Source organism: Onychomys torridus, chromosome 18 (assembly GCF_903995425.1).
Source record: "Onychomys torridus chromosome 18, mOncTor1.1, whole genome shotgun sequence".
NCBI lineage: Eukaryota > Metazoa > Chordata > Mammalia > Rodentia > Cricetidae > Onychomys > Onychomys torridus.
This window is the reverse complement of record NC_050460.1, coordinates 52,048,085-52,073,332: the sequence shown is the minus strand read 5'-3', so window position 1 is coordinate 52,073,332 and position 25,248 is coordinate 52,048,085. Positions and strand designations below refer to the sequence as shown.

Below are 25,248 nucleotides of genomic sequence, written 5' to 3'. Positions count from 1 at the left end.
AGACGACAGACAGCTGCAATTTAAAACACCTTGTCTAAAGTTTTCCAAGTCTTAGTGACATTGTAACCATTGCTTTCATTTCTGGAAACAAAATGGCTTAGCGTCTTCTCTGGATTTGCAGGTCCGGCATAGAGGAGACAGCAATTATTCCTTAGGGGTCTTCACAAATATCCTGTCATGAGGAGTGCGTGGGTTGAAAGACAGGACCCCCTGAGTACCTTGCAGTAGAACTCACGGGGGAAAGCAGAGACTCACCTTCTTGACCCAGAGAAAACTCGGTGAGGCTGGTCAACAGTTTTACATCCAGAACTCACTAGCAAAGGTGAAACAGAACAGTACCATTTCTCGGGGGGAGGGGAATACAAGGGACAGAGATTACCCCCACAGTGCATAAAAAAAAAAAAAAAAAACAGGGTATGTGAAAGTATGTTCTCCCTCAGAGTCAGCCGGAGTTTTGCTACAAGGTCTTGACTCTAGGGAACCAGCCTAACAATTATTTATATATATATATATATATATATATATATATATATATATATATATATATATATATATATATATATATATATATACCATATATATATATGGTATAAAGTAGAAAAATAGAGAAAATAATGCTTTTTATATCCCCCTAAACATTAGAGGCAACTTTGTAGAAAAAGGTTGTTGGCGCTGGCTTAGGAAGTTTTTTGTTGCACGTGTCCCAGCAAGGCAAGGCGGCGAGCAGCAGGATGAAGCCCCCCAGCAGGACGCAGCAGCCACTGAAATAAAAGGCAATGTCGTAGGTCTGCGTCCAGTCATAGAACCAACCTGAGGAAACAGTGAGGAAAAACAAAGTAAGTTTCACAGAAGCGGTGTTCACGCGTGGTGACGTGTGTGTGTGTGTGTGTGCCTGCCTGCTTCCAACATGGCCGACTGTGCTTTAACAGTGGGGTCTTTTAAATATTTCAGGTGGGTATTTGTAGTTTCTTCCAAATAAAGAATGGGCACAAAGCTAGAGGAAGTATATCCGCTTAATTGTAACCATATCACAGGGTGTGTGTGTGTGTGTGTGTGTGTGTGTGTGTGTGTGTGTGTGTATGGAGTCAGGGTCTCATGTAGCCCAGGCTAGCCCAAAACTCACCACATACCAAAGATAAGCTTGAACTTCATACTTCAGATCCTCCCAAGTGCTAGGATTACGGGTGTGGGCTACCACACCTGGTTTTAGTCAGAGCTGGAGAACAAACCGAGGGCTTCCTACATGCTAGGCAAACCCTCTTCCATCCAAACTACACTCTAGCCCCAGTAAAATAATCTTAATTAGGCTACCATGAAATAATCCCTTTGACTTTGTGCAAATCTAGGCTCCTGCTGAGAACCCTTCTCTATCTGGAAATGTCAGTGAGGAACGAGAAACTGAGCTGACTTCAACACGAGTCTCTTACCAACCATCGGTGGCCCGAGGCTATTCCCAAGTCCTGCGAAGAACATGAGAATCCCATAGGCGTGGGCTAATTTGTCAATCCCCACAGTCTTTGTGGTCACATAGGGGAAGATGGACCAATTCCCAGTAAGAAAACCCAAGATCCCAGAAAGTATCGCCAGGGTGACGTAGCTCTTGGCAAGGGGGATTGCACACAAGGCCAGACCCATGATGATCAGCGTGGCTACATAGAGATACAAGGTGTTGACCCACTTGAAGTCAGCCATGATGCCTAAAAGAAGCTTGCCCACGGCTGTCATGATGCCGATAATGGAGATGAGAGGTATGGTGAAGTCCTCTTCCCTCACGTTGGAACTTCTCGCCACGTCCTCCATGAGTAGTGATGGTGGAAACCCTCCGATGTCAAAAAGCAAGATGGCGATGAAAAGGGCGGAGAAGACTTTGTTTTTGAAAAGAGACACAGTCTCACCACAGTAGTTCCTATATAACTGCCATTTCCTCTTGGCAAGCTGCTTGCAAAAATAAGTCTGCTCCGCGACCTTCTTTTTGTAAGGCTCGGGCTCCTTGGCGTGTGCTGCAGCTGTAGGATTTTTAGGAGTCTCCCGTCCCCAGTCACCACGGGGCAAGGTGCTGTTGCATTTATCTTCACCACTGTAGCTCTTGTCCAAGATGTTCATATTTTCTTCCAGGCTCTTCTCTTTCTCGTGGTACGTGGAGTATCTATCCAGAACATTCTCCGGAGCTATTTTTTCAGGAAAAGGAGAGTCGGAAGACTGCAAGGGTCTCATCAGACTGCCACAGGCTAGTATGTTTAAAGCCAAAGCACCCACAATAAGTAGGCACCCATCCAGGCCGTAGAACTCTATCAACACCCTCTGCAGAGCTGCGTAGATGAAAAGGCCTACACTTGAACCTGCAAGAGAGCAAGGATCAGTCTGATCATTTTTATAGCCTTAGAACACGCCTCAGTGGCATCACAGCACCACTTATTATTAACACTGATAGTCATGGGGCCTTTGTATTAAAGCCATGAGAACACTGAGATGTCAGGACAGTGGTGTTGATGGAACATCCATCTTCAGAATCAACATCCAAAGACCCTGTTGGCATTTAGGATTTTTTAAAAAGGATTTAAAATTTTTGTTTATTTTATGTGTATGAGTGCTTTTGTTTCATGGTTATATGGGCACCACCTATGCACAGTGCCCATGGAGGCCAGCAGAGGGCATTGGATCCCCTAGAGCTGGAGTTACAGACAGTCGTTAGCCTCCATGTGGTTGTTGGGAACCAAAGTCCCGTCCTCTGCAAGAACAGCCAGTGCTCTTAACTATGGAGCCATCTCTTCAGTCCTGCCAGGATTTATCTCATTTTTAAACTATACACACATGCGCATACACACACACATATGTGTGACTTCACACACATACATATACACACATATGTGTGACTTCACACACATACACACATGTATATATAGGCTGACTTCATGTGGATCAACACCTTGTATCTCTATGTAGCTACCCTGATCATTACAGGTCTGACCTTGTGTGCAATCCCCCTTGCCAAGAGCTACGTCACCCTGGTGATACTTTCTGGGATCTTGAGCGTTCTTACTGGGAATTGGTCCATCTTCCCGTATGTGACCATAAAGACTGTGGAGATTGACAAATTAGCCCATGCCTATGGGCTGGGCTGTGTGTGTGTGTGTGTGTGTGTGTGTGTGTGTGTGTGTGCGCCTTTATGTCTCTGTATATGTGTGTCTGTGTGGAGTGGGTGCCCACAAAGTCCAGATGAAGGCATCAGATCCCCTGGTAGCTGAAATTACAGTGGCTGGGAGCTGCCTGATTCGGGCACGGGGAACTGAACTCTGATCCTCCGTGAGTGCTTTTAATTTCTGAGCTCCCTGTGGTGTACTTTGGATACACAATCTTATTCATTACTTCTAATGGACCTATTGAGTACATCCTACTATAACCCCCAATCTACGGATGAAATAAGGGCTAGAGAGCTTGAGATATTTACCACAGAGCTCAATGATGTAAAACAACATAATTCAGTCATCCTGACTCTAGGAATCCATGGAATTTAGTTATTTAAAAAAAATTTAATTATATTTTTTGTTTGTTTAGTGTATATTTTTATATAGCCGTGCGCTTTCCACCACATGCACGTGTGTGTGTGTGTGTGTGTGTGTGTGTGTGTGTGTGTGTGTGTAGGTCAGAGGACAACCTTCGGGAGTCAGTTCTCTCCTTCTATAATGTGGGCCTCAGGACTTGAACTCAGGTCATCTGGCTTGGCTGCACTCGCCTTTATCCACTGATTGATCTTGCTGGCCCTTATAATAATCTTAACAAACACTGTCTCTGACTACCTTTTACATTTATTATGTACTGGGCTCCATGCTACGTTTTATTGCCTTTGGAAAAGCAAATTTTTACATTTCAGTTTTAAGATGACTGCTATAGATTGGTTTGATCATTTAAATTCATTGCTGAATCACCAGAATGAGCAATTTGTATTCTTAGTGCATTAATGGAAGTAAGAGAAGAGGCTGAAGTGGGATTTGATGGAGTATTTCAATTATAGTACGCTGGCTTATACATCACACAAGAACAAAAACGCCTCCTCTTCAGCATCCATCTCCCTAAGCACAGGTTTGTTTTGTTTTGTATTGTTTTAAATTGAGTATTCAAAAAATTTAAATATCCCTGAGAAATGCCATATTAAACAGCAGGAAAATGTAAAGAGGTTAATTTTTAAAATTCTGAGTTAGATGATCACAGCATCCATACTCTAAAAACTCATCCCATCAAACAATATTATAACTAGAAGCAAAGAGAGGATGCAGCGGTTAAGAACACTGGCTGCTCTTGCAGAGGACACAGGTTCAAGTCCCAGTGCCCACATGACAGCTCATAACCATCTGTAACTCCAGTTCCAGGGGAATCTGATGCCTCCTGCTGGTCCCCTCAGGCACTGTATGAATGTGGTGCACAGACATATAGGCAGGCAAAACCATCCATACACATAAAATAAAAATAATAGACAAACGCAAAATCCCTTCCCTATCTTTGAAAAGTGATACGTGCTTCAACAGCTAAAAACAGTTCAGAAAACAAAGAATGGGGCAGAATGGGGAACTTCAAGACAGCCGATCTGTGTCTTCACCCATGAACTGTTTGTGACTCTCATCTAACATGCTATACAGATTCTAGTAAGATGCCACATCATTAGACACTAAACATGTCCTTTTCAAAATATTTAAGTGATTGTGTATGGATGTTTTCCTTGAATATACATCTGTGCACTATGTGTGTGCGTGATGCCTGGAGAGGCCAGAGCGGGCATTGGATGCCCTGGAACTGCAGTAACAGATGGCTGTATTCTGCCATGGGGAGGCTGGGAACAGAACCTGCGTTCTCTGGAAGAATGGCCATGTTCTTCAACCACTAGTCCAGCTCTCTAGACCCTTAAACATGTTCCTGGTATTTTAAAAGTTCTGTTTGTGTGGCAGAGAGATGGATCAGCAGAGAAAGGCTCCTGCCACCACACCCGAAGACCCGAGTTCAATGCCTGGGACTTACATGCTGGTTAAAGAAAGCCAACTTCAGCAAGTTTTCTCCTCATGAACTATGCATGAGCTATAGCAAGTAGGTGTGCATGCTCACACACACACACACACACACACACACACACACACACAATAAGGAAATGTAATTTTAAGTTTTAAGTTCTGCTTTGATCTTAAGTTGAGAACGAATTGCCATTGCTGACCAACAGAGTCCATCTGTCAAACTCATGAAATATATCAAATCACTTGGGTAGATATTACTATCAGCTCCAATATGCTGTGTGACAGGGCTGGCCAAATTCTACACCTTAGCCTGTGTCCCATGAGAACACGGCCATGACTTAGAAAGATGCAGTGATTCTTCGGTGCAATAGGAACCAATATCAGAGTTTCCTTGTGGCATTTTGGAAAATGCGAAGCTCTTAATTTTTAACCATCTACAAAAACATCTTAATTGAAAAATAGTCAACGTAAAGAGCAAAGTGAGAAAAAACACTAAATATGTTTTCATCAGAGTCTAGATTTCGCACTGCTCTGGAGAGGAAAACTAATTGGTGTTTAGGGAACCTCAACTCAAACTGGAAGAGACACACTCATGCATTAATTAGCTCATTAATACCAATTCTTTCAAGCTTTTCTGTAACAGGTCAGAGGACAAACATTTAAGATGCCATGAGCCACACAATACCTGTCTGTCCCCGGTACTCAACTCTCCCAGGGAAACACAGAAACACCAGACAGCAGACAGCATAGCTGTTTATGGACACTCAGTTTCCCTAAACGTTCACACATGATGAAATGTTCTTTTCATTTTTTTGTTTGATTGTTTGTTTTGTTTTTGTTTTTTGAGACAGGGTTTCTCTGTGTAGCTTTGCGCCTTTCCTGGATCTCACTCTGTAGACCAGGCTGGCCTGGAAGTCACAAAGATCCGCCTGGCTCTGCCTCCCGAGTGCTGGGATTAAAGGCGTGCGCCACCACCGCCCCGCACTTTTCACTTTTAAAAATAGGGTAAAAATAGAAAAACCATGCTCGTACAATGTACAAAAACAGAGAGAAGCAGACTGGAGCAAAGACTACTTTTCTAACCCCTGTTCACCATCAAGGAAGATCACAGCCCACAGCCTTCAGGGTTTTGTTGCTGTCTGTTTAGAAACAGGTCCCTGCAACCGACCCAGAGCTGACCTTGAACTCATTCCCCTGCCTCAGCCTCCTAAGTGCTGGAATGGCAGATGTGCACCATCATGTCAGGCTCAAACCTTTGTAATATGCTTATATTTCTACATCTTACCCCTTTCAACGAGGTGGTCATGTTTCAAGTCATTGACTCGTGGTTTCTTTTGAACAAGCTACCGTGACTTGTTTCGCTATGATCTCCCTAGATGAAGGAGGATCCATGCCTGGTTCTCCTTTCAACTCACCTAGCTCCCGTGGGTTGATACTAACCCCTTCAAATCTCGACTGCCCGAGGGTGGTGCATTTTTTATTTGCTGTGCTACAGCGCAGCCCCTCTGCCCCGCCCTCCAGACTAGGTGCAAAGCAGGATATTTCCTGTGTCTTCAGCATCAGTAAATGTGGACACGACAGGATATTTTGGTCACAATGACAATCACTAGCCATCCTACAGTCCATGGGTGCCTTTACAGTCCAATAATCCAGTGTCATGTCTGATATTACTGTTCCTATTTTATAGTTCAGGAAACGGATGCTAAGCAGTGAAGTATCTTGTCCAACAAGGGAGTACCAGAAGTCCAGCTCCAGGATGCTGGAGAGATGGCCATGAAGAACACTCTCTAACGAGTAGAGAGTGGACAGGAGCCTAACCCAGAGGCTATCTCCAATTGATAACCCCTCACAAATGAAAAATTAGTTTTCTCTAGTAGATGGCCAACACAAAACAAACTCAATGATATTTTTGGAGGTGTTTTTTGTTTTTATGCTTATTTGTCTCATAGTGCTTTGTCCGGGCGGCGGCGGCGGCGGCTGCTGCTGCTGCTTCTTCTTCTTCTTCTTCTTCTTCTTCTTCTTCTTCTTCTTCTTCTTCTTCTTCTTCTTCTTCTTCTTCTTCTCCTTCTCCTTCTTCTTCTTCCTCTTCTTCTCCTCCTCCTCCTCCTCCTCCTTCCTTCCTTCTTCTTCTTCTTCTTCTTACACTACAGGCCCTTAAGATCCGAGATCTGGACGTGCCAGCCCTCTTGGTTCCTGGTGATCCTGGATGCTGGATGGCAGACCCAGTCAGCGTTCTCCAGAGAATCCCGCTGGACTGCACCTCACCTCTTCCGGATCCTGTAACCAACCCCTTTACTGGCTGTAAGTTACCGCAAAATAAACCTCCTTTTAAACTATGTGGAGCTGCCTTGCTGAATCCCCATATTATGTGTATGCTATTTTCCACCTTCAGTGATCATCTGTTAGTTATTAAAGGGATAATGAGAGTGTGTGTTGCTGGGATGTGTAGCTAGGTCAGTGAGCCATATTCAGAGATCAGGACCTTAGGCAGGCTGTATGATCCACACTGTGTGGCAAGGCTGATCTCAGACTGACAGGGACTTTGGCCTCTTGTTTCCTTTCCCGTTCTCCACAGAGCAGGTGGCTTTAGAAGGAGTCTGCTTTTCATCCCAGCTCTCTCCTCCAGATAGCTGTGAACACCCTGGGCCTGGAAGCTTCCTCGGCATCCATCACACTAAGGTCTAGTATTCAGATTTGTTGTTTATGGAACTTGAGATTTGTTTGTTTGTTTGTTTGTTTGAATTTCATGGTGTTGTTTTGTTGTTATTGTTTATTTTGTTGTTTTAAGACACAGGATTTCCTTGTGTATCCCTGGCTATCCTGGAACTTGCTTTACAGACTAGGCTGGCCTGGCCTCAAACTCACAGAGATCCACCTGCCTCTGCCTTCTGAGTGCTGGGACTAAAGATGTGTGCCATCACTGCCTGGCTTGGATCTTGGGGTGTTTGAAAGCTATTCCCATATTTGTGGTGGAAAATATACTTGCCTTCTAGGAGTGCTGGAAAAAACCACTTTGCTTTCTGATTGACAGCTGGGTAGAGGCTGATTGCACACATGTGGTTCACACCTTTTCGCTCTATTTAGAACGTTAACTTGTGACGATACTGTACTTAATTTTGAAAAGGTACCTGTTGAGATCAGGCCAAGCGCGAGGCCTCGGCGGCTGTCAAAATACTGGCATGTAATGGTCACTGTCGCAGTGTATAGTAAGCCGCATCCGAGACCTGAACACAAGAAGACAGCAGGCATTCAGACAGGCGCACAATTTCAATGCAGAAGAAGAAAATGAAGGGCCCCACTAGGAAGCTGTGGAACCAGCTGCCCACACACGAGAGTCCCGAGGCCCCTCTGTCAGCATGTGGACTCAATGGACATCTGAGAAGCGTCGTTTTTCACCCACCTTAATATCAGAGACAAGTGAGGATAAAAGTAGTCCAGTTTCTGAAGAATAAAAAAATTCAAAAAAGAAAAAAATGCTGGGCAGTGGTGGTGTCGCACACCTTTATTCCCAGCACTCAGGAGGCAAAGGAAGGCAGAACTTCGTGAGTTCAAGGCCAGCCTGGTCTACAGAGTGAGTTCCAGGACAGCCAAGGTTACACAGAGAAGCCCTGTCTTGAAAAACCATATATATATATATTTCACATGTAATTGGAGACACTAAAATGAGTCTGAGGAAATGGTTAAGCCATACACCATAATCATGCCTGCACCTCAGGCCTGTGTTTCTAGTCCTTGCAGTGACTCCATTCTTCCTCCAGAGGCTCTAAACAATTTAAAAATAGATATATTTTACTTTTACTTATGTGTATGTGTATCAGTTTGACACATGTGTGTAGGTTCCCCGTGGAAGCCGAAAGAGAGGATTGGATCCCCTGGAGTTACAGGTAGTTGTGAGTTACCCAAAGAGGGCGCTGGGAATTGAGCCCACGTCCTCTGGAGGACTAGCTAGTGATCCTAACCACTGAGCCATCTCTCCAGCTCCCCTTTGTCACCACAGGCTATTCTGGGTTGTTTATCTTTCACACCTCAGTCAGCAAAACCAAGGATCTGAAAATGATTCTCAATCATCCCACCACCCTAAAGCCTGAGTCTGTAAGTCCCGTCTTTAGAGCTGCTTTGTAGCCTACTTAACAGTAACATCCAGTCACTATTTAGCTTCAGCTGAAGAAACTCTGGAGAGAAAAAGGGACATAAACACAGTCAGATACCCATGAGTAGTAAAAGAAGCAGGCACATGTCACTTGCAATGGTATTCCCTATTTTCCTGTAGGTTTGAAATTTTCCATAATTAGAAGCAATCTTGCAGCTAGCTACCCGTTTCTTCTTGAGTCCCAAGGGTAAGAATTGTCTCCTGGTCGCGTCTAGCTTGTTGGGTCTCTGTGAATACTGGTACAATCTGCTACGATTGGCTGTTTTCCATTAGCATCTCATTTGGTTTCCCTGCATTTTCTTTTTACCGGTTTCTGCTGTGTTATCTGGTCGTGATGACCACTCTAAAAATAACACCTCAGCCAGTGACTGAGAAGGCACCACTGGCTCAGTAAGTGCACTGAGGTCATTTTCATTACTTAAACAGCTACCTAGGCTCTCAGTAAACAGATGCCATTAACAAACATACGAGTAAGCATTTCGGGAACTCAGTGTTCAGCCACTTATTGTAAGGCCCAGGCTGGCCTCCAACTTCCAATCCTCCTGCACAAGCCCCCTGAGGACTGGCACAGCCGATATGCACTGCCACACCCACCAAGTTCGTGATAATAACAAAAATGGCTTTGGGTGTTTTGTAATAAGATGGGTTAGCATTTTAAGGTCCTTTTATTTCTTAGAGAACCAATGTTTTTCAGACAAGCAATTTATAGTGTAATATAATCGGGTTTGAATGTAGATCTTCTCCAAGCACAAACAAACAGATCCAGTATCACAAAGGGTGGAAGAATGCCCCTGTGCATCAGATTCTGCATCACAGTTAATCTTGGGGAAACCATCTCCTACCAAGTTTTTCAATGGCATTAAAAAGAAATATCTATAGTTATTTGAAAAAAAAAAAAAACAACAACAACAACCCCTTCCTCGGGGCTGGATGCTCAGTTGTTTGGAGAGCACACTGCTCTTGTAGAGGACCTGAGTCCAGTTCCCAGCACCCACATCAGGCAGCCTACAACTGCTCAACTCAGGCTGCAGGGGAATCTGACTCCCTCTGCTGGCCACTGTGGGCACCTGCACTCATGAGCGCATGGCCACATATAGACATATACATATAATCAAAAATAAATCTTAGAGGAAAACTTTCCTTTTCCAAATACAGTTTTGGTGCATGTCAGTCCATATGTTCCTTACATGCTTCAGTCAAAAACATAGCAGCCAGGAGAGTAAAGACAGACACAGGAGAACATGTCTTCTAGGAAGCCAGAATGGGGTGGTGACTTTCACCTTGATTGGATTAAGAAGCACCTAAGGGTTACCGGGTGTCGTGGCACATGCCTTTAATCCCAGCACTTGGGAGGCAGAGGCAGGTGGATTTCTGTGAGTTTGAGGTCAGCCTGGTCTATAGCATGAGTTCTAGGACAGTTTAGGGCTGTTACACAGAGAAATCCTGTCTTGAAAAGCCAAAACCAAAAAGCACCAAAGGGACTAACTTAAGCACACCTCTGAGTATGTCCATGTGGGCCCTCCCTGAAGGCGCTAACTAAGGGGGAGATCCAGCCTGAATGTGGATGGCACATCCATAGCTGGAGCTTAGAAGAACAGAGCATGGAAGACACAGGAATTCTCTCTCTGCTTCCTGACCTCTCCATCATGATGGGCTGACACCTCGGAAAACGTGAGCCAAAGAGACTCCTTCCCCATTTGTGATGTTTGCTCAGACATCTGTCACAACTGTGATAAAACAAAGTGGTTTGTGAACTTCAAGACATGACCGCCCTTCTCATGGCTAGGGGATAGCTCCGTGGTAGAGTACTTCTCTAGCACACATGCAAGGTGCTGGGTATAACCCCAGCACCCCAAACCTTTCGGACTACACAAGCACTCTGGTCACTAAATTAGTTTTGTCTCAGAAAAATATAATTACTTTCCATGATAAATCTGTTACTGGTGTCAACATGCACTGAGACTGTGACCTTTAAGTGGATTGATTCAATTTATCTTCTAAGGGGCTGGGGAGGGAGTGCAGTGATTAAGAGCACTCACTACTCTCAAGGAGGACCTGGGTATAGTTCCCAGCAGCCATGTCAGGCAGCTCACAACTCCTTATAACTCTAATTACAGGAGATCTGACACCCTCTGGCCTCTGAAGGCACTTGCACATGTATAATGCACATACACTAATGCAGACACACACACACACACACACACACACACACACACACACACACACATAAAAGAACAATAAATAGATAACTGAGTGTGGTGCTACATGCCTTAATGCCAGCACTCTCTGTGACTTCAAGGAAAGCCTGGTCTACATAGTGAGTTCAAGGACAACCAGGGGTATGTAGAGAGACTCTGTCTGCACAATATATAAATAAATAAACTTTAAAAATATGGCACTTAAGCTTCTCCAGATTTTGATGAAGACAGAGGTTTTTTGTTGTTGTTGTTGGGTGTGTGTGTGTGTGTGTGTGTGTGTGTGTGTGTGTGTGTGTGTTTCAAGACAAGGTTTCTCTGGGTAACCTTTTTGAAGATTTTTTAAAATTATGTGTATTATATGTGCCTGTGTGTTGCTATATGCTGGGTTTGCTGGAATGCTATGCCTGTGTAACTAGCTGAACCTAGTTGCCTGTGGAGGCCAGAAGAGAGGATCTAACCCCTTAGAGGTGGAGTTACAGGCAGTTGTGAGCTGTCTGCTCCCAGTGCTGGGAACTGAATGTGGATCCTTTGCAAGAGTAGTATGTACTCTTAAATGCTGAGATATCTCCCCAGCCTTAATTTTTTTATTATATTTTACATGCAATATATTAAAACATAATACACTAAATAAATGTATGCTCCATAGCACCTGAAGTTCCTTAGAGTCCTAAGGAAGAAAATGAAAAGTCCCAAGATGTTAAAGTTTCCAAACTATTAAAACACTCTCTGGTGGCCAGTCAGCTTTGATCAAATTCTAACAGTGAAAAAACTTCTGAGGAGCATAGCAATTTTAACATCAAATAACCATATTTAGGCAAATTAGAGCAACTGTCTAGGGGACTAATGGGAAGGGAGAAGAGAGAGGAGAGAGAGGAGGTTGAAGGGAATGTGTAATGTACAGTATATACTTGTCCATTTGTACCACAGTACCATGTACAATGAAGAGACACAATGAATTCTTTAAGTCTGTACTGCTGAGCAGTCAAGGCACAAAGAAGTGACATGTCACTGCTCTCTCTGTTTATACAGGTGACCATGAAATGTAATTTAGTGGTCTAATGATTCTTATTCACCTAGTATATGCTTTCTCGTCTACATCCAGAGGAGACACCAACTCTAGAATCTTTCTTTTTTGTTTGTATCACCCCCCCCCACCCTGTGAAAACAGAATAAAAATGGAGTCATTTTTATCAAGCCATAAAACAAAAACAAAAATAAATGGGTACAGCAGGGCGGGCATGAAGGACAGGCTCTCAGGCACACACCCCTGATAGTGAGTACTGTCAAAAGCCATTCACAGATGACTCTGCAAACCACGGCCTCCACAGAGGCCATTGCAACAAAACCACACGCAAAAAAGCACTTCCAACAAGGACTTCTGCCCAGGGACAGCTTCATTTTGGACCAAGGCCACCTTGGAATAGATCCACATAGTCAAGGATTTTTGCTTGAAAACAGCTTATATAATTCTCTTTATCTAACCTTCACAGACTTCCTTACACACCCCCGTCATTTCCTAAGGTGTGTGCATTCCCACTGCTACGCTCTTGACTTGTTCAATAAACACAGACCATCTTTGAAGACTCTCCCGCGGTTATTCAGCGGGACATATAACTCAGCCAGACCCTAAGCTCTTTATCACACCCACAGCTGGAAGGACCCACCTCCAGCTGCCAGTTCATCTCCTCAGCATTTCTCATCTGAACTCTGACCTCCTCCCACCTCCCTGAACCTTCAGCACAATTCTGCCTATCTAAGTGTGGTGATACATTGTGTACCCCAATAAAGCTTGCCTGGGGATCCGAGGACAGAGCCAGCCACGAAATTAGACATAGAGGTCAGGCAGTGGTGGTGCACCCCTTTAATCCTATCACTCAGAAGGCAGAGATCCCTCTGGATCTCTGTGAGTTCAAGGCCACATTAGGCGACCTGAGAGAAACAGAACCAGGCAGTGGTGACGCATGCCTTTAACCCCTGAAGTAATATGGCAGGACACAGAAAGGTATATAAGGCGTGAGGAAACAGGAGCTCTCTCTCTTTAGACTGAGGATTTCGTAGAGATAAGAACTTGTGGCTGACTTGCTCTGCTTCTCTGATCGATCTTTCCGCTTTCACCCCAGTATCTGGCTCCGGGTTGTCTATTGATATGACGGTTAGCAATTCGTGTTCCATCTAAGCTGCTGTCTGATGGTGTGCATCACTTCATGTTTCAGCAATAAAAATGGCAGAAGATGCAACATTTCCCCATTGGGATCCTTTCAGATGCTATGACATGTTTGTAACTTCCCATGTGACATATGCATATATGCATTCCTAAAAAAAAATGTGTGTGTGTGTGTGTGTGTGTGTGTGTGTGTGTGTGTGTGTGTAGGAAAGGCTGCTGTGGGGGTGGGTGGCTGGAGCACTTGCTGCTTTTCCACGGAACCTGAGTTTGGTTCCCAGCATCCATGCCAGGCATCTCACAACCACCTGTAACTCTTGCTGCTGGGGATATGATGCCCTTTCTGGCCTCCTCAGCTATGTATACAAACACACACACACACACACACACACACACACACACACACACACACACACACACACACACACACACACACACACACACATACACACATCTCTAAAGGTTGCTGCTTGTTATCCCCTTCTGAGGGCTTGACTCTGGGTGTCTTCCGCTACCTTCAGCTTTCTCCCAGTCTGCATCCATTGGCCACACCCTACCTATCGTTGCAGACTCGGGTCACACCGTGATTCCTGCGGTGCTTTCTGCACATCCACACAGTACACCAGCACCGGGTACTGGTGTCACTCTGACACTGCCCTTGCTTCTGCTTACACATAAGTCAGTCTGTCCTTCTGCCTAGATGCCCAGCTCCATGACTCATGAATTCTCACTCCCGACCTTTAGCACAATCACACTGGGTTAAAAGACACTGAAGATATAAACATGCGTCATCTACACCTGGAGGGTAATACTGAAAACGGCCACTGTCTCGATGTTTCAGCTTTCACTTTTCACTCGCGTCTATGGCTGTATATTACAGATCCAGCCTCAGACAACACTCAGAATCATAGTTAGTACCAGACATGGTGGTGCACATATGTAGTCTCAAACCTAGGGAAACTGAGCCCGGAAGATCTAGAGTTCAAGGCCAGACTGGACCACATAAGGAAATACTGCTTCAAAACAAAACAAAACAGCAAAACCCACTGAAAATCATAGTTGCTCAACACAATTGCACAGTCGTGAGAACCAATTCCCTTTTGGGCTGGTCTTGGTGGCACTCACACACACACACCCTTAATCCCAGCACTAAGGAGGCAGACTGCCCAAGGCTACATAGTGAGACCCTGTCTCAAAAAGGGGGGAAACACTATCTTAGATAATAAAACCATTTACGTGAAGACTAGGAGGAAAGTTTATGATACTACTTTTGCTATGGTGAATATACAAGAAATGGCCATTATCTCATTTCCATAATTAAAGTAACAGAATGGGATAGAAACTCCTATGACCATAGTCTAGTGGTTTTTTTAACATCGAACACCTTTAATGCAGTATATTACAAAGGGATTTTCATGAAATGTTAAGTGGTCTAGGCTCTGTACTTTCATCTGTTACTGAATCATCATCAGGCATCCCCACAATGCCACCTTCATTTATATGTCTACCGGAACTCCTGGTTGGGCGCTGACAATAAACTGAAACTCCGCCCACTGTTGCTGAAGTCTCTGCAGCAAACAGAGAAGTGACCTGTGGCGGGAACATCCTTCCTTGCTGAAATATAGAAATGAAAGCTTGAAATCTCTTCCTGTTCCTTGAAGCTGGGCATAAGGGGACTGTCAAAATGTGCGTATCCAAGGGCTAGAGAGATGGTTCAGCAGTACGTGCTGTCTCTTTCACTGGCTGCTCTTCCAGAAGACCTGGGTTCGTTTCCCAGCACCCACAGGGCAGCTCACAACTATAACTCCAGTTCCAAGTGGCCCTTTGCTCTCTTCTGACTTCATGAGCATCAGGCACATGCATGGGACACAGACACACATGGTACACAGGCAAAACACCGATACACATAAAATCATATAAAAACCCAACAACTGGGGCTGGAGAGAAGGCTCAGCGGTTAAGAGCACTGACTGCTCTTCCAGAGGTCCTGAGTTCAATTCCCAGAAACCACATGGTGGCTCACAACCATCTGTAAAGAGATCTGGCGCCCTCTTCTGTATACTAAATAAATAAATCTTTAAACAACAACAACAAAATTTAATTTGGTTATCTCTTCTAGCACTCTGATTCAATGGGCAGACATTTCCTAAAGCAAGAACCTTAAGAGTCACAGGAAGTAAGATATTGCTGAACAGTATCACTCCTCAGATTAACTTCATAAAATAAGACAACAGTGAAATGATGTGGACCTGGAGTTAGAAGATTCATGGGGACGGGGTTCCTTACCTACAATGATGCCATAGGAAAAAAACAGGAAGTAGATATTGGGGGCAAGACTGCTCAGCATCAGGCCTCCAGCCACCAGGAAGCCACTGAAGATTGTGACGGGTCTCGCTCCAAAAGATGACACACAGAGGCTGCAGACAGGACCTAAAAGAAATCAAGACCTTCACTTAGGAAGCAGTGACCCCTTCCTTATGACCACGTGATCCATCCATGGTCAGTTCAAAAGGACTCCAGCACAGTGCAACACAGGAAAGCAACAGCTACAGCTCTGAGCACTCTAGGAACTGTTCCACGCTAGACACGAGGTGCTCCGTCTAATGATCACAGTCCACTCTAGCCCTGGGAAGTAGATGCTGTTGCTATTCCCGGTTGTTGCTGTTGTTGTTTTGTCTTTTGAAAATAAAAGGATGGTGAGCTCGCTGTGGAGGAAGGTGATCAATGGAGTCAGACCTGACCCAGGGTTTGGCTTTCTCTCTTGTTGAATCTCAGGTAACTTAGAACAACCCCCTAGAATTCTGTACACAGCTGGCCGATGGGCAGAAGTGAGCCAGGCCTGAATTTGTTCAGTGTAAGAAACCACTGTGTGGGAAATGGGTCTTGAGACTGTGTCTCACCGGGTGCCATGCCAGGGTGAGTGCTCAGGATCAAAGCACCAGGCAGACTGGAAATAAAGGGTGTGGGGTTACTCGGCCCAATAAGTTCATTTCACGTGGAAAGAAAGAGAAATTCCAAGAAGCTATCATTTCTAGTCCATGGCAGGACAAAGAACCTCAAAGCTTGTAGTCCAGCATGAAGGGACGTCTGGGAAGAAGCTCAAGGCAGGCACCTGGAGGCAGCAACTGCCCACTGGCTTGCTCCCCATGGCTTGCACAGCCCGCTTTCTCGAACCACCCCGAACCCCTTGTTGAGATGTGGCACCACCCACAGTGAGCTGGAGCCTACCACATCAATCACTAATCAAGAAAATGCCCATAGTCTTGCCTACAGACCAATCTGATGCAGGCATTTTCTCAGAGTTCCCTCTTCCCAGATGCCCCTAACTGGTGTCCAGTTGACAAAGAAAAAGAAAAACAAAACCAAAAACACTGGCAAGCATAAGTGGTGTCTTTGGTTGGTTCACTTTGTGTCCTTTCAATGGGACTTTAAATCTATGCTCTTTAATTCATGTGAGCAAGTGCCACAAGGAAACAAGGTGTGAGGTACAAAGGTAAGAAAGATGGGTAACGAATGATCTTCACAGAATGTACCCAAACCAGCTAAGTGTGACCAGAACAGGACACACTTGTGGGTTCAGGTCTCAGTCTCAAGAAGCAAGGTCTCTAATACAATAACCAAGTGTTGTTCCTCAGCACCAGCCAAGTTCCAGGTTTCAATCAAATCAATCAAAGGACTGTTCTCAAGGGAGGTTTCTTATGTTGCTTTGAGTCTCTCACTTAGCAGAAAAGATCTTTGGAATGAAAGCAGTTTGCCCAAAATATGAACTATTCAGAATGGTTAAGATGAAAAGAGAAGGTTTGCTGACTGTTCAGTTTGAGATATGTCAAACTGTGTCAGGGCTAGTCCACTGGGGAAAAAGATTCTCCTAATAAGGAAACAGTAACAGTCATGAGAATATCACTTCAAAGTGCAAGCCTGTATGACGACTCGGAGAGGCTGAGCCCCAGGGAGCCTGTTCTGGCCACCTGTCCTTAATAAGCCAATTAAAAGAGTGAAAGGGGGGATTTATTAATGTGGCCACAGTGGGAAGAAAGACCAAGAGATCCAGTGACCCTCCCAAACCCGTCAGGGACTGAGGGTGGAGAGTTAAATACAAAGCCAGAGCTACCTAGCTAAGCGGTCCAGCAAGCATGATCTCTGCCCCTCAGCTCCAAGTCTCTCTGAAGGGTCATCTCACATGAGTCAGTGTTTCTCTGCAGACAAATTCCTCCTCTGGCTTCCCCCAGGTTCAGCCTTGTCTGCTCTCAGTAGGAGATTCCTGAGGAAATTCTAATTTCTTAGAGTTTATTGTTTTGATTGTCCAACCACTGAAGAAAGGAACAGGGTGTCTCTTTAAAATATTTCCATTGCCTGAAAAAGGCAGGTTACAGGGGATTTGAGGATTTCAGAGGAGGACTGTCAATCTCCCAGGGCCCAGGACCTGAGCCCTGAGTAGGCAGTGAAGTATCATCCCAGTCACAAACAGGATGCAGAAGCATTGCAAATGGAGCAAGCAGGTCATGATGACTGCAAAGCGTGTGTGTTCTTTCACTGCCACAGATACCCAAGAAACACAAAGGAGGGAAAGATGCTCAGAGTTTCGGAGGTTGTGTGATAATGATAAAGAAAAAGGGAAGCTGGCAGAGCTCATCATTCCTTTCGGGAATGAGGTTTAAATTTCTATGTGAGGACCTCAAGGCCATGATTAAGTGTGAGGGGAGTATTAGACAGAGATAATACAATAAGTCAGTGGTTCTCAACCTGTGTGTCTAGACCCTTTGGGGCTGAAGAACCCTTTCATAGGGGTCGCCTAAGACCGTCAGAAAATACAGATACTTACATTCTGACTCATAACAGTAGCAAAATTACAGTTATGAAGTAGCAACAAAAATAATCTTATGTTTGGGGGTCACCGCAACCTGAGGAACTGTATTAGAGAGACTTAGCATAAGGAAAGTTGAGAACCACTGAAATAAATGGAGATCTAAATGTGATAGGGCCTTAAAGGGGAGGGGAGGCATTCCTTTAAAACCTGGAAAGAAGTTTCATTAAGATCGGAATGAAGGGGCTGGAGAGATGGCTCAGAGGTTAAGAGCACTGGCTGTTCTTGCAGAGATCCTGAGTTCAGTTCCCAGCAACCACATGGTGGCTCACAACCATCTAGAATGAGATCTGGTGCCCTCTTCTGGTCTGTGGGTGTACATACATAATAAATAAATAAATCTTAAAAAAAATAAATAAATAAAAATCAAGTTAAAAACTAAAAAAAAAAAAAAAAAAGATCAGGAATGAAGCCAGGTGGTGGTGCAGCATGCCTTTAATCCCAGCACTCAGGAGGCAGAAGCAGGTGGATCTCTAAGAGTTCAAGACCAGCCTGGTCTACAAAGCGAGTTCCTGGACAGCCAGGGCTACACAGAGAAACCCTGTCTCAAAAATCAGAAGAAACTGGCAATGAGAGAGAGGCACATACAGGAGCTGAGGTGGTGGTGCGGGAGGGGAAGAGTGTTAGCAGCCAAGAGAGGGAAGCCAGAGGAGCCTCTTCAGAAAGCAGCTTCCAAGAAGCTCCTTATGCAAATCCTCCTGAGGAATCCAGGACGGAGTCTTTGAACAAAAAAGAAATCTGACCTTTTATGTCCACTTAGGGGAGGCAGGAAGTTTCACATCATGTGATTTAGTTTAGTACAGCTTATGTGACCAGGAGCCTGGAGGAGCCAGGTACTGGTTGAGACCATAACTCAGGAGCTGCTGTTAACGCACCATACAGACGGCCTCTTGACTCCGTGTCCCGGGAAGAGCTGCAAGAAGGCGCAGGCTGAAGTCTTCTGGGAAACTGGCCTTTTTAAAGTCATCCCTGTCTTTTAGAGTAGGCCCATATTCTAACAGGTTTCAGTCCATGGCTGGCTGCTCTACCAGTTCTGGGCCTGTAGTGGAACACAGCATCATGGCAGGGAGCTTGGGAGAGCAGAGCTGATCACCTCACAAAAGCTAGAAAAAAGCCAGGCAGTACTGGTGCATGCCTTTAATCCCAGCACTCTGGAGGCAGAGGCAGGCGGATTACTATGACTTCTTAGGCCAGCCTGGTCTACATTCACAAGTTCCAGGCCAGCCAACACTACATAGTGAGACTCGCATCCCAAAAAAACTAAAGCTAAAAACAAAAAACAGCAGGTGTAGCTCTAAGAAAAAAATTATGCTTTTTTGGAGGAAAAACAGTAGTTACATTTCTCTCCTTGTGTTTATCTCCCCTAAAAAGTTTCTGAGGGCCCAAGAATCAAAGGACAGCCGGAACAGCTACATCAAAGCCATAAGTCAGCCAGCACACAACGAGAAATAAAACACAGTGGCAAATAGAGGCGGACGTGGTGTGCAACGAGGGTTTTCTGACAGAATGATCCTGGGCACATGGGTGCCTTAAGTCATCCTCAACAGCAAGGAGCCCAATGTGGCTGGCTGGCTCTTCACTCCAGCCGACATCCTGAATCTCAAATTCACCTTTGGAAAGATCATCTTCGACCACATACGAATTGATTGACTCTGTTGGCTGCTGGGTTTGCTGATATTTGTACAAAATTAGTCCTCTACTGACTCACCCTGGCAGGTAGAAGGCTGGAGGAATGAAGAGCCTAAAGTGGGGGAAAGGGGGCTAATAAATCTGCCTTGAGCCTCTAACTAAAGGATGAAAGAGTCCTCTATTGTTTCAGCAGTGAGGTTGGCTCCATTCTTCCCCTTGAACTTAGAGAATGACGTGTGCAGGGGGGAGGGGGGAGGGGTAGGGGGTGCTTTAGCACATCTCAGAATGCTGAAAGGCCACGGCAGTGCTCTGACTAAGTGACCTTCCTTCTACTCCTTCTGTGTTCCTCTGGATCAACCACAGAAACAAAGCCAACAGGAAACACATATTAAGGGATTTATAGTGAGGTAACTGCGGGCTAAAGGCCAGGCGATACTTGCCTAGGTAGGCAAGTCTAAGATCCATGGGGTGAGCCCTGGGTGGGGTGGGGGGCAAGCTGGGACTCTCTCCGGTACGGGTTGAAGCTGCAGGCAAGACTGCTTTTTTTTTTCTGGGAAAGTGCCATTCTCTGCTGGAGTCCATCCAGATTATCTAGGATGAACTCTTTTCTCTGAAAGCCAGTTACATACTTACATCTTAAAAACAAAACAAAAACCAAGAAACCTTCCCAGCAACGCCAACTTTAGGACTTGAGTAACCAAAAAAATGGATGCAGCTTAGCCAAACTGGCAGAGAAAACTCTCATCTCCCAGCATAAGCCCTTACCAGAATGTGTTGTGAACAGTGTAGACTTCAGGTTTTAACATCCAAGGATTCTGCAAGACCTGCTGGCTCCCTCACTGGCTACCCATGACAATCTGTCCTTCTGGCAGCCCACCTCAGACAATCTCAAGAAAAACCAGTCAAGAAAGAAAGGGGGCCCCTCCGTGCAGGGTCTCTCTCTCTCTCTCTCTCTCTCTCTCTCTCTCTCTCTCTCTCTCTCTCTCTGTCTCTCTTTCTCTCCCTCTCTCTCAATAAAGCTCTAGAAAGGTTGAAAGAAAGAAAGAAAGAAAGAAAGAAAGAAAGAAAGGAAGGAAGGAAGAAAGAAAAAGAAAGAGGGGGAAAGGTAGGTGGTGGTACATGCTTTCATGTTTTTATTCCCAGCACTTGAGAGGCTGAGGCAAGGAGGGCTCTGTGAGTTCAAGGCCAGCCTGGTCTACAGAACGAGTTCCAGGACAGCCAGGGCTACACAGAGAAATCCTGCCTGAAAATCAATCATCAATCAATCCCCAAAAAGCAATATTGTATGGAAATGAGGACTGAAGAGGTCACTTGATTGGTAAGATGTTTGCTGTGCATGAAGACCTGAGCGCCTCTCCAGAACCTCTAGAAAGAAGGGTTTGGTGGTCTATACTGTAATTCCAGTGTTGGGAGAGGGGGGACAGGAAGTTCCTGAAGACTTATTGGCCGCCCAGCCTCAATGAATCTGAGAGCTGAAGGTGTGTAATACCTGGGGGAAGGACTGAAGGTTGATCTCGAACCTCTACATGCATCCAGACACGCATGTACCAATCAGCACCTGGTTTTAACAAGTTTCCTCTTGAGCTCTCAAGGCTTCTCTTTTCTATTCTCATCTCCAAATATTTTGAGATGCAGACTTTGAGATGCGAATCCTAACGCCTCCTCTTCTAGTACCTAGTGTCAGGCCCCAAGCAGGTGAGTGGCCTGCCCAAGGTCACCTGACTAAAGGCGGTTGAGCCAGGGGATGAGTTAGACTCTGCCTTTACCCCAAGCCCCTTTGAGTACTGGTTCTCTTCCTGATTTCGTTAATGATTCAAATTCCATACATTTTAGGATTTAATCTTTTTGCTTGAAGAAAGTGAAAAGTTCATTTATCTAAAAAGCCAGCAAATTGGAGCTGCCTCATTTAGAATACATACATACATACATACATACATACATATATATATATATATATATATACACAAATATATATATATATATATATATATATATATATATATATATATATATTCACTTTTACTTCTAGGATATCAGAAGGATATACAGTAACAGCCCGTCGATTAATGAGATAATTTGTTATTGGCATTCTTGAAACCATCAGAGGAGGTCAGAGAGCTGTGTGAAAAAATGAGTTCACTCTGCCCAAGTGATTTCCCGATACACTCGACATTTCCTGGATGCACTGTGGAATGTGATTCATTCTGCACGCACAACAGAGTTGGCAGCCAAAAATGTGCCTGTACAAAATGAAGTTTATAACAGTTTCTGGGTATTTTAAAATGAGCTCATGCTTGAGATACACAAACTTTTAAAAGAAAAATTAAAAATTGGATCAGGTAGCTAATACCCAAATAGATTGAGAACTTAACTTTTCCAAAGGACCGGATTAGCATGCCTCTTCCTTCTCTGTGTGAAGGGTCCAGGAATACAGAAATATAAAATTATAAACCTTAAAAAAATAAAAGCTGACAGTCATCAGCTCTAAAGGTTAACTTCTAACAATGGCTCTCTGCTTACAGCCAGCTCCTCTGTCAACAGCCAGGGGTTAACTTTTAACCCCTTTGCCCCTTATAGCCAACAAGTGCCTGGGCCAAAGTTAACTTTTAATAGATGTTTCTATGTGACTCCTAGCATGCACCCCATGCATGATGCTTTCCCCCTTTACTATAAAAAGGGGCCCAGAACCCACCTTCATGGTCACAGGCTCAAAATCCAACTCTGGCTGTGGTCTCAGCTAGCTGATAAGCTCTTGTGCCCGGCAGTGATTTTTTTTTTTCTTTTTTCTTTTGGAATAAAGTTTGTTTCTTATTTAATAGACTTTGGTGATCTGTCCCCATTATTGCACGACCCCGTAATCAACATGTGTTGCTCTAGTAGATTTGAGCACTGACACAGATTAGCAAATGCTACATTCAAAACACGGCCAGAATTTTTGGCGTAACTAAAGGTCTTAAGAGACTTGGAAGGGCAGGCCCAACACCACAGAGGCCTAGACCAGAAGGACCACTAAGGTCAGGAGGGCATGAGGCAGCTGGGCTCTTGAGTGGCTCAAGGGTGGGTAACTTGACTGACTTGATTCTGTATCGAAGCAACCCCATGACGCTAAGGGGGAAGCATTAAGATAAATTACCTGAGTAACAACCCTCCAAACTGCCCTTTAGAATTCCACCTTCCCCCTCACATCCATCTTTCTATGTCTTCTGAACCAGGCTGGCCTCTTAAGACTAGACAGGGTCCAGCTTCTAAGGCTATGATCTGCTGTCACTGTCAGGAAATTCTTAATAATTCTTAAGCAGAATTCTGTATTTTCATGTCGCTCTGGGGTTTATAAATTATGTAGATAGTCCTATTTAAAATGAAGATGGCTGACCCTTGAGACAAATATGGTTGACTAGGAACACAGAGATGATGACCTAGGAACACAGACATGATGACTTAGGAACATGGAGATGTTGACCTAGAGACATGGAGATGTTGACCTAGGGACATGGAGATGTTGACCTAGGGACATGGAGATGATGCCCTAAGGAAATGGAGATGTTGACCTAGGGACATGGAGATGATGCCTTAAGGACATGGAGATGTTGACCTAGGAGCATGGAGATGATGACCTAGGGACATGGAGATGTTGACCTAGGGACATGGAGATGATGCCTTAAGGAATGGAGATGTTGACCTAGATACATGGAGATGTTGTAGAGCTACAGGTCAGTTTTAAAGGAAACCAACCTCAGCTTCTACACCAGTGTCCACATTCAACATCCCAGCTGCCATCAACTTCAGCTTTTACACCAATGCATTCCACATCCCCGATTCCGTTAACTCTCTTCTCCCTCCTGAATCAACTCTTCAACAAGCCTGGTTCTCCTACCACATGCTAAAGGGAATATCTTTGGAATTCTCCTTTGACTCTTTTCTGGGAGCCCCGATAACTACAATTCTGTTTAAGAATTTGCTAATAGAAACGATGACATATAAGAAAACACTAAAATCTCCTCACCACACCAGGGTGTTTTCTAGAAAGCCATGTGTTCAAATCTCTCTATGAATGTATCAGTGACTAGCCACTTGTGCTTTGACAATTTTACAAGCAATCTTCTTTTTAATTTGCAATTGCACGTGTGTGTGTGTGTGTGTGTGTGTGTGTGTGTGTGTGAGTGTAGGTATGTGCACTATGCATGTGCAGGTGCCCATGGAGTCCAGAGGACATTGGATCCCCTGGAACTAATGTTACAGGCAGTTGTATGGACAGAAAGCAAACCCAGGTCCTCTATAAGAACAGCAAGTGCTCTTAACCAGTGAGCTATCTCTTCAGCCTTGCAATCCTTATCTTAAAAAATAAATAAATAAATAAATAAGTAAGTAAGTAAATAAGTAAGTAAATAAATAAATAAATAAATAAATAAATAAATAACTTTCAAACAAGTCCTGGGCAAATTTTCTATCTCTCTTGATTCTGGAACATCACGATTTTCTTCATCTGTTTAGTCATGCTTAGTTATCTTATCTGAGAAGGCCAGAGGAGCCTGCAAGGCTTTCCCCACGGCTATGTATCTTGTTTTGGATTTAACAACTGGATACCATTGCTTTTTTCCAGGCAACCCCCTTAGTAGCCAAGAGACAGACATAACTTTAAAAAAAAAGGGGGGGGGGGGGCGGGGTGAGGGATGACTAATGCAGCCTTGTTTTAAGCAGACCTTCATAAATTCATTTTAAAACTCAAAAACACCTTATGAATCACCACACCCAATATTCCTAGTTTCTCCAGTTTAGAGATTGGGTTTTGTTCCCGGAATCATGGTAAGTTCATAGCACACAGGAAAACTCCAAGGGTACCCATCCACCTATAACTGTCTTAGCACACAGGAAGACTCCAAGGGTACCCATCCACCTATAACTGTCTTAGCACATGGGAAGACTCCTCAGGTACCCACCCACCTATTCCTGTCTTTGCACATATGAAGAAGCTCCAGGGGTACCCATCTACCTATGCCTGTCTCAGCCCCTTTGGTGTTTAAATAGTGCCAGATAAAGTAAAGACAGAGTCCTAAGGAATTGCTGCAGAATTCAAACTGTGACCCCAGACACTTAAGTGGTATATGATATTCATGGTTAAAAGGATAATTTAAAAAATCCTTCCCTGTTTGCTTTAAGAACAGAAATCACTATTAGAACACAAACTACTGTTTACCAAGATAGAACTTCCTATAACCTCTGGAGAAAGCTTAAAGAACATCACCATG

The 25,248-nt window shown here is 44.4% G+C and overlaps 1 protein-coding gene across 3 annotated transcripts in view; it reads right to left on the bottom strand.

The window, feature by feature from the left end:
- Nucleotides 1-573: 573 nt before the first annotated feature.
- Nucleotides 574-25,248, bottom strand: part of Slc16a9 (solute carrier family 16 member 9) — a 43,537-nt gene continuing 18,862 nt past the window's right edge. For 2 of the 3 annotated variants that reach the window (XM_036167000.1, XM_036167002.1), the window contains 4 exons: nt 15,796-15,939; nt 8,129-8,224; nt 1,428-2,339; nt 582-810 (listed from right to left, as the gene is read on the bottom strand). In XM_036167000.1, the coding sequence (XP_036022893.1) occupies nt 632-810; nt 1,428-2,339; nt 8,129-8,224; nt 15,796-15,939 (1,331 nt within the window). In that variant the 3' untranslated portion in view covers nt 582-631. Of the gene's footprint in view, nt 811-1,427; nt 2,340-8,128; nt 8,225-15,795; nt 15,940-25,248 lie in introns of all 3 variants that reach the window. The other variant, XM_036166999.1, reaches the window with a different exon arrangement.